Source organism: Colletes gigas, unplaced genomic scaffold, assembly GCF_013123115.1.
Source record: "Colletes gigas isolate AHSC1104 unplaced genomic scaffold, ASM1312311v1 Colletes_gigas_Sc00011, whole genome shotgun sequence".
Taxonomy (NCBI): domain Eukaryota; kingdom Metazoa; phylum Arthropoda; class Insecta; order Hymenoptera; family Colletidae; genus Colletes; species Colletes gigas.
In genome coordinates this window covers 7,235,372-7,245,325 of record NW_025106640.1, presented here as the reverse complement: position 1 = coordinate 7,245,325, position 9,954 = coordinate 7,235,372, and the positions used below count along the sequence as shown (strand labels likewise).

At 39.0% G+C, this 9,954-nt stretch overlaps 1 protein-coding gene across 1 annotated transcript; it reads right to left on the bottom strand.

Annotated features, from left to right (window-relative positions):
* Positions 1 to 67: 67 nt before the first annotated feature.
* On the bottom strand, positions 68 to 9,726 carry LOC122398196 (rab GTPase-activating protein 1-like). Its single transcript, XM_043397870.1, has 17 exons — positions 9,276 to 9,726; positions 8,568 to 8,746; positions 8,283 to 8,463; positions 8,007 to 8,199; positions 7,744 to 7,927; positions 7,303 to 7,668; positions 6,965 to 7,240; positions 6,722 to 6,890; positions 6,176 to 6,417; positions 5,916 to 6,104; positions 5,686 to 5,811; positions 5,421 to 5,606; positions 5,156 to 5,330; positions 2,577 to 2,767; positions 2,452 to 2,511; positions 2,194 to 2,385; positions 68 to 1,997 (listed from the first exon to the last, which is right to left on the bottom strand). The coding sequence occupies exons 1-17, from the start codon at positions 9,283 to 9,285 to the stop codon at positions 1,761 to 1,763; spliced, it is 3,156 nt and encodes a 1,051-aa protein (XP_043253805.1). The 5' UTR covers positions 9,286 to 9,726; the 3' UTR covers positions 68 to 1,760.
* Between the last annotated feature and the right edge of the window lie 228 nt (positions 9,727 to 9,954).

Here is a 9,954-nt window from a genome sequence, read left to right as displayed (position 1 = left end):
CTTTATTTCAATAATAGTGGAATGACATTACAAGGTGTACAGTGATATATACGTAGTAATTCTAAATCATTTACATGACCTGTTAGTAATTTATCCGTATAGATATATTATTTTTTTAGTATTTACAGAAAAGTATATCGTTTGTTTCATATAAGATGCAGGACTATTGCTCAACTATTGTATGAATTTCTAGAGCGATCGTAATCTTCGCTCTCGATCCTGTATATATTATTCGACAAATATTATTTGAACGAAAATCCAATTAAATATCAAAAATAAATTATCGAAAGAAATTATCGTCGCCACGTCTCTTCCGTGAACGTTACGATGAAAGATAATGGCATAACGTAATATGAAATTGCTGAAATTGTGGACCATGATAATACGGTTCACGTTGTCAGGAATTCGAAAGGAATTAACGCGCGTAGCTTCGTCGAACGAATGGCACTAATTACTAATTTATAACCTAAAAATGTGCTTTCGAGCATTCACGGGTGTGTTCTTTCGTTTCGTTATTCGCGTAACAAAAGTGTGTTTAGGAAGTATCCAATTAAGTTCCGATCTTGATTAGTGCCTTAATGTAATTTATGGCCCTCCGTCGAAACGTAAATGGCAAGTTAAATGTGCTTCCGAGTATTTTCGAAATCTCCGTTAATTTACATAACCAAAGTCCGCGAAAGAACGAGTGACAAAAAGATATGTATGTCTCGTGTGGCAAAATACGATTACGTGTCTCGCGTTACGTTACTTCGTACCGTTGTTACCATATTAATCGTTCGTTTATCAACACTGTTGAGATAGCAAGAATTTGTATAAAAATTAAACAGAAACGTTCTCTCTGTTCTCGCGAGCTTCGTCAATGGCTGAACGTTACTCGTGGCGATTTAAAGAGTTAGTGCAAGGCGTCTTACAAACGCCTTTTTTTTTGTCTGGCTTGAAATATCAGGGGTATTCGAATAAAGGGAAAAAAACACGTACTCGCGTTACATTGGAATGTCGCAATGAATCGGTACAAAAAAGTAAATGAAACCGCAGACGTTTCGCGATCCATCGAACGTGGAATCCCCGATTTTCTGCAGTCTGTCATGTTCGTTAAGTGCCTGAGAGTATCGTGTATGTACAGTGTAGAATTCTATAGCACTTCTATCGTTCACATCTTAGACTAGTTTCATACAAAACGTAGTGTACTTATCGCTAACGTCTATCGTGTGATGTCCTTCGTGTTATCGTAACGCGTCCTACTTGCATAATCGATCGCTTATCGATATGACTCTCTAAAACTTCGCGTGAAACGTTTCGCTGAAGCGCAAAAGGAATAAACAAAAACATTTTTTTTTTTTTAACGATAACGACCAACTTCCGCGCCGCGAAAGTTTCGGTAAAAATGAGTATATTCGAAAAAAGTAACAAAAAAACTTGAACAAAGACGTAACTCAAAATCGAATATCAGCGCCGTTGGGGTAAAGCTGCCATCGCTAAAAAGCACGCGTCGAGCACGCGTGTTCTTAACAGATCAAGTGGAATAATCTACGTGTTATCGTGGATGTAAATTGCTTATTCGGTCTCGCGTCTGAAATAAGTCACCTGTAAAGTACGTTGTCCCGCCGTTCTGTCTGGTTAAAAAGCAACCATTACTTTGAAACGTAGACCCAGCCTGTCTTTTCAATATCATGGTCGTGGGTTTTCCCTTCCGATTCAACGTACGTTTTATCGCGTACCCGCAGGTACACGTACGCGTTCGAATCGAGGGACTTGCTGCATCACACAACTTTCTTTAGATTTTCGCGAGTCTCGCGACTGCGGGAATGTATCAAGTGATGCATTTCACCTACGGGCGCGCTGTCCCGCCTCAGATCCTTCATCAAAGAAGGAGGTGCCATGGCTTCTCTTTTATTCGCCGCCTCTTTTATGCTGGACAGCGTTTTGCTCAGCCATGGCCAGCTGTTTCTTGCAGCTTGCAATTCAGATGCAGTCGCGTGCAACTGATGCGTTAAATCCTATGAAAAGAGGTCGAACATGTGATCAGAGGTTCCATAAAAAATTGTAGAGGTTCTAGGTATGCTAAAATTGATGGTCCAAGCTTCAAGGTACATACAGCACTCACCAAAAAAGTTGAGGACATGGTTACAAAATGTGATGTATTTTACAGAAGCTCTAGCTTGGATCATCCATATAAGCAGGACGTTTATGTACCTGGTTTCTGCATTCGGCCTCGACGTGGGCCAGCTTGGTTTGGGCCAGTTCTAATTCCAATTCGCGTACCCTCTCCTGTACTCTGTGCAGCATAGGATCTATCCGGTTCTCTAGAGGATGCGAGATATCTGCCAGTATGTTTGACGAGTCCGCGATGAAACTTCTACATTGATCGCACTTTGAGACCTTGGACTGTAAAGTACAATAGTTTTGCTCCGTGAGAACTTAGGGACTCCAGAGTTATCTTTTACTGCTTACCCGTAATTCGCTGAGCGTTGTTTTCGCAGCGTTATAGTCATCCTCCAGACGTTGACAGATCTGAAAGTAGTTTTACGGTATAAAGTAGTTCAATTACGCTAGAACAATTGTCTATCCGTGTATACCTGTTTGTAATCAGCAATAATGACGGTACTGCGTCGGCTCTCCGCGTCCGCTCTGGCTACTTCTCGTTGTAGCATCTCTTTAACTTGAACCAGCTCAGCTTCTAATCTTTGTTTCTCTTCCTCGTTCCTGGCCACGGTGCCACGTAGTTGTTCCACCTCGTTACTGTACTCATCCGCGTTCTCTTGCGCTTCTATATCATAAAGACATATATTATGCATTAATATTCAGTTTGCATCAAGATACAGCACGACATAAACAAAGCAGAATGTATAAAACAGGTTTATATAATCGTGTCTATCTAGACAGACTGTATAGAAATGCTTGCATTAGTATCGTTACTTTATTGAGTAGAATATTATGTTTGAAGATACACAATAGTTCCAGTGGTACTTGCTTACTCTTTATCGATGCCTTTACAGTATGGCTCATCGTGGCGACAATGAAATGTTAAAAACGGATAACATCAACGTTACTGGCGAACGTGCGATATCTTATAAAAGCAGATAGCAATGTCCCACTACGCACTCCCTTTGTGCAAAACATACCATGGCCAATTTTAAACTGCTGGCACAGCTGTTTAGATACGCTTGTTACCTGCTATAGCGCACAAATGTGTATGTAACAGCGCTGATAAATGAAATTTGAACACGTTCGAATTACGAGAAAGTGACCGTGCGACGTAAATATAAATCGATTCGTTGCTAAAGAACGATATGGATTGCCAGCCGATGCTGAAACATTTCTGTACAATTTCCCGCCAATCCCGGCAGCCATTGTAAACAGACTCCCTTATCAAGCATTTGGATAATATTTGCGTTTATGCGAAAACAGTGTTAGCCCCCGGATAGAAACTTCTTGGAAATCCTTACAAAACAGTTAGTAGTTAGTAAAATAAAATAAAAAAAAAAAAAAATAAAAGCTATAAGCGTTTTTGTACTCTCGTACAACTACCGTAATTTGCATGCATTTTCCAACTGAAGCAAGGAAGTGAAACCAAAAGTATCGAGGGACAGGGTTTGAACACAGGTAAATTGACAAAAAACTGAAAAACGATATTCTAAACGGACAATTTATTTCCAATAAAGAAATAATAAATAATCTTGGGTATATGTATATGTATATATATAAAGTCAATACAAGACAGTGTACAAAGCAATGTGCGGCCGAGTAGGCAAGAAAATATTTTATTATACACACAACATAGAATCATATAGGAATTTACAAATATTACAAAATAAATAAGTTCAATAAAGAAATCTGATCGAGAACAAAGATATACAACTGAACGCAACGTTCAGGAAATGATGCTTTTTGTCTAGAACAAAAAGCGATGCTATTAATTCTATGCTAAGTTAGCAGTTGCGACAACTTAAGCGTAACACAACCAATCAACGAAAAGAATTGCATTTATTCTGCACGGTAACGGTTCCTGAGACTTCAGCTAATCGAGTTTTAATCCGATGAAAGTTTTCTTATTGCAATTGCTAGATCTAGTCGCGATAAACGCTTTTCCTATTTAACGAAGTTTAAGAAGAATTGAACACCGATAAAAATACACGACAATAACAACAAAAATATATATATATATATGTGTGTATATTCGTCAATTGGTTGAAATCTCATAATCGTACACGGTTATCACTGAATTCGCGGTTTTATCAGCACCGTATGCACCGCATGTGTGTCACCGCTAAGACTGACAATGTCCAAGAAATGACGAAATTAATCGTAAGAGATCGAATGAAATATATCACGTGCGAAGGCAAAAATAAATTTGCTCGATAGCACATCAAACAATGTGTAGAAAACTTTATCAATCACTATCGAACAATGCTGAATCTCATTCAGTGGTGCACCAATAATATTATATAACAGTTTTATGTCTTTTTTTTTCCATTTTACTGCAAATTACATTCTGCCATAGAATTCTAACATCCGCAAAATGTCGAGAATTTTATAGCGGTCAACCACCACCTGTATTGTGCAATAAATTATTTCTCAACTACAGAGTAAAACTAATTTCATTGTAATATCGAGTGATTTTTGCGAAGGTAAATTATGATTGTTCCTTCGTGAGACTAGAAAGACACAGTTTATGCTTTGTTATACAAGCACAAAATCGTGTCATGCATACAAACTACGTAACAAAAAAAACTAGCAACGCATCTTCATTATCTAATGGTCAATAAATGGTTACGACTTAATTGGAAGAAGCAATCGGGACGAATCGAAACCGTAAGCTATTTGGTCTGTTCTGCTTTCTATCCGTGAACGGGTCGCGTGAGTTAACTCCCAAGTAAAAAGCACACAACGTTGAGAAAGTGAGTGTGTGTCGGTCGGGTTCGGTGTTTTACAAAACTTGAGATTCAAAAAACAGCAAAACGAAGCTCTGATCGCGTGAAGCTTCAGTGTAACGTAAATAAAATTTACAACCACCTGACAATGTCTTCACGTTCTTTATGCAAACTGCACATGCACTTTAAGACAATACTGCCCTCCGTGGTGTCAAAGGATTTTTTTTTGTCAGATGTACAGCGGCATTAGTGAGTGTGTGTTCAAACATAAAATATGAAGTTACCTTTTAACGTTATAAATTCTGCTTCATATTTCTTCAGTTTCTTTAACGTAACCGAGCAGGCTAACTTCATTACGTAGCGCGACACTTCTTCGTTGCGACAACGTTTCGGCAAATGCACCCGAAAGTATTTCAATATACTCTCAAAGTCCAACTGAAGCAGTTCCTTTTTGCACAACTAAAGAAAACAGTTTTTTTTTTTTCCAGTTGCATTTTCTATGCAAAAAAAAAAATAATAAATTTAAAGAAATATGTTTCGAAGGCTTACCATTAACAACGCCAGGGCGACTTGAAACAATGTATCGAGTCCTTGCAAAAAGAATACGTCCAGAATGTGGAAAACGAGATAAAGTGGAAATCTGGCTGTGAACAGAGTTAAAAACCATTGTGCGGCGAACATGTGTGTCTCCACGCCACGGTCACAGAAATGTTTATACAGTTCTGGCAATTGATCCTAAAAAAATCGATAGTGGTTACAAGTGATCGAATACCGTAATTATATAGCATCGAATGGGGGAACGTGTGTCGCCTACCTCTATTAATCTGTTAAGCTGATAAAATCGCATATGGAGATTGTCGAATCTATCCTTGTACAAGTCTCTTAAACCATAGTCGTACATTAACTTAACCAAGACACAGAAAGCTTGCTCTTCCGGCATCTACAAGAAACACTTGACGTTTTTCTTGTCTTTCAACCCCCTAATGTATCGTAACTATAGGTATGCTCCCTACAAACGTAACAAACTAGATGACAATAACTTACGTGAAGTAGTAGACTAGCGACTAAAAAGCTAAGTCCCTGACAATATCCGACTTCTTCGTCGTACACCGCATACGCTTTACTTATTCTGTACAAAGAATCTTGTCCTAAACCGCCAGTTTCTTTGAAATAGTCATGGGCAGGAAATGTTCTATTAATGTCTCTTAAAATAACGCTTTCGCAACTGCTTTCCTATAGATGCGCCATTAACACGATTATTACATTAAAACATACTTACTACCTCGTACATTATATCAACTTACCTTGGTGATTAAAGTTTTATATTTGTCCATCATTTCTTTCGAATTGTCGCAATTGCTCAAACGTTGCCATACTTCGCCGCGTAGAGCTTCCGGAATGCCTTGTTTCGTTAGTTTTATAAGAAGTTTCGGGCGTTGTTCGTTAACTAACCAACTAATCAGAACCTCCGCCCAATTAGCTAGCTCATCTGCGGAACAATCCTTCGACACTTCACCTGTACCGCTTAACATCGGTTCATCTCCATCTATGTAACATTGTAAAGGTACAATTAGTGCACTCATAATTTCTGTCTGTTAACACGTTCGCTGCCGAGACTTCGTGTCAGCCGCTTCTCCGCGCGTGGCGCTGTTTTCCATGCTTACAAGTTTTTGCTTTTTCCCTGTGAACCAAGTGAAAGACCATCAACGCTGTGACATTGCCGGTACACTTACGACTTTTACGGTGAGAAATAAAAATATTCGAAAATAAAACGACGATAGCGTGTGCGGACACAGCGGCGAACATGTTAACATAGATACAAGAAATTTGAGACTTTTTTTTTTTTAAACCTGAATCTATTTCTTCTTTGGGCGTGAGAGTATCGATACTAGTTAACGACGGTGATCGAATCAGTGACGCTAAATTCAGAGCAAGGTTCAATCTGTTTCTGTCTAATTCTCCTGATGTCTCTATACTTTGTACTTCGTAATGAACTTCCGTCCCATCCCCGGATATTATCTAGAAGTTAATGATTTAGACACGCAGGGCGGATACCGTTCGTACTAATGCGAAACTATTTCGTATCTTCTTACTTCTTTTGAATTAAGATAAAATTGTTGTACGAGGCTTCGTTTATTAAAGTACCAAAACCTCTCGTTCTGTGGAAACACTTTAACCGACGTCTCTATTATAAATCTCACGGGTTCCCGAATGCAATGTATCACTAAATCGACGGCGACTGTTATGAAAATCTTCCCCTCCCTGGGTGTCTCTACGTTAAGAGTTTCCAAAGCTGGATCTGCAGGATCCCAAAGCCCACACATATTGTAACATTGTTTATCTTGTACTAATGGACCGGCATTGATTTGCTGAAAACATCATTTCAATGTTAGAAACCATGTTACAAGAGTAGAATGTATTTTTATATTACCATTTCAAGCAGTCTCATATCGCTGTGCTTAACGTTGCGACCGGGGCTAACAAGAACACCGAAGCACCTTTCAAGTTCGAGTGTAATTCCGCCTTCCTTGCTAGATACTTGCTGAATACTTAAACATACTTGTTTAGGTATATTACTTCGGAGTTTAAAACAATTTCTGTCTTTAGGAACCGTGCTGAAGCTCCCTTTTCCATCCTCCTCCTTTATTTCCATTGTCACTTCGAAAATAAATACACGGGAATTCGTTTTTTCGCTCCCATTGTTAAAGCCATTAAAATCGCTCCCTGTTAAAGAATTAGTCATCGATCGCGGTATTCTGTGAAACGCTTTGGAAAAACAAGCAGAGACTTGTCCCACCTAAAATAGATCAAAACCACGGTATGTTGATTGCATTTTAAAACAACCATCGTTTAGACTATAGGTTAAACATACCGCTTCCGGTATGTCACACCGAAAAACATGACACTGATAAATGGCAGATTCCAATGTGTCCCCGTGAGACCATGTAAAAGCAAAGCAAGCCGCACACGCTCCGGTATTTTCACCGCGTGCGTAAAACAAAATTCGTTGCACCTCGTAATGTGCAATTGGCTGTTGTGTACCAGCGTCGTACAAACTGTATCACACAAAGCAATGACACTAAATGCATTACAATTGTTCGACAATTTGCGTTAATTTTCGATAATTATACGTACACAACAGAACCTTGAGAACTACTAGGTACAGATACAGACACTTTGATTCCTAAATTAAGGGACTGTTCTGCATTTAGTATGTTCATGTTGAGCTGTATTTCACACTCTGATTTCGGTGCATTTATTGCTGTTGATCCCAAGTAAGTCACACCATTGAAAATAGTACACTCTTGTTGGACATGAGCTAAGGATTGTTTCATTGTAGTATAAATAGCACTTTGAGTCTGTCTTTTACAGTTAAAGTTTAGTTTTTAAAGGAAAAAAAATAGCAGTAATCTATACCTTCGTCGATAAAATCTTCTGGTTTCATAATGTCTTGTTTTTCGGATGAAACCATACAAGAACTTGTATCATAAAATTTACTGAATCCCACATTTTTTGTCTTTGGTTGATTTTGTTGTACGCTGCTTACAATTTTATACTCGTTACTTTCCATTTTCGAGTCCTCTGATAATACCTATGATTTTTATCAGTTGCTTAAACATGTACCAACGCATAATTAACAAAGATAAAAAAAGATTAGAGCCTCTGCAATCAACAGCAGGAGCAATGTATGCAAACCTCGCGAAGATTGTTTTGTAGATCTTCCAGGTTACCGTTATTAGCAATTTTTAACATTGGTAATTCAAGTACTGCTTGTTGTTGTTTTCCATTCCCTCTGTCATTTACAAACACATATTCGTCGCTCGTTGCCACTGATTCCATTGACTTAACACTCATACTATCCTCCATAACTATATCTATAATGCACACGTATGTGTAAATATTATCTGTTAATTATATGCATGTAGGAAGCTTCGTGTATTTACCTTGGATACAATAATTATAATACAAACTAAATACTAGAGACATAAAGAAACAAGCATCCGATCGATGTTACACGTAACTGTAAAATAAATACAATGATAAAACTAAAGAAGCTCTTTGCAGACACAAAAGATACACAACATTTGCATTCTATTTATGGAATAACAGAGAATCAAAGGAGGAATGTATTTCTCACGAGTGATTGCACTTTACATGCTATATCTGTAACGTATAATTTAATCATTTATTTTTAGTAGACTCGCAGTACCATTTGAGCGACGAATTCGATGCAAAACAATGGGAGAAGGATTTCAATTGGAATTCCTTAAAAGATCGAGCGTCACCCTCGCGATTTATCAGCGTGGATTCGTTGGAACACGATTAACAGGCTCGCAGTCGAAACGTAAAGCAAGATTCGCGCGTGACAAGGTTTGACACAACGTCGTTGAAAAGCATACTAACTCGAATTCATAATGTCGAATCGCCAGTCGTACGTTTCGGTCAATCATCTGAAATTCATTCTCGAACGGACCGAGAATCGTGTCTTCGGTTTTCCCTGTCGTTACGATATATTTTTTATTCGCTCGGTTCCCGTTGCACCCCCAGCGAAGAACAGGGATTACCCTCTCGATGAATCCAAAATTTTGCGGGGGACACCGGTGCCTCTCCTCGCGTAACCGTTCATCAAAACCACGGACACACCCCACACCCGCGATCCTTACACCGATCTATCAACGTTCGTGCGATTTTTAACGAAGCAACCGTGAACGTTTACATGATTTCACTCATCGTGGAAACGATCTCGTTTGACAGAAAAGACAACCTTGACGTCGGCCATTCGAGCACTAAGGTCCCCGGAAGTCTGCCTCGCTGCAACGAATTGCGGACAAACCGTCCCGAAGCGCGCAACAACTTCGAATCCGCTTCGACGATTAAACGTTTCGCCGAGTGGATCTTGTATTTATTTATAAGCGAGAGTGCTCCCGTCGTTCACGATGCATGACATAACGATTAGCGATGGGATCAAACGTATCGCAAGGTACATATGCAGTATCGAACCTTCGCAAGACATGTTCGAATCCTGTCCGAGTCCTTCCGACAAAACAACAGCGGTACTTGTAAATGGAATCAGACCCTGACG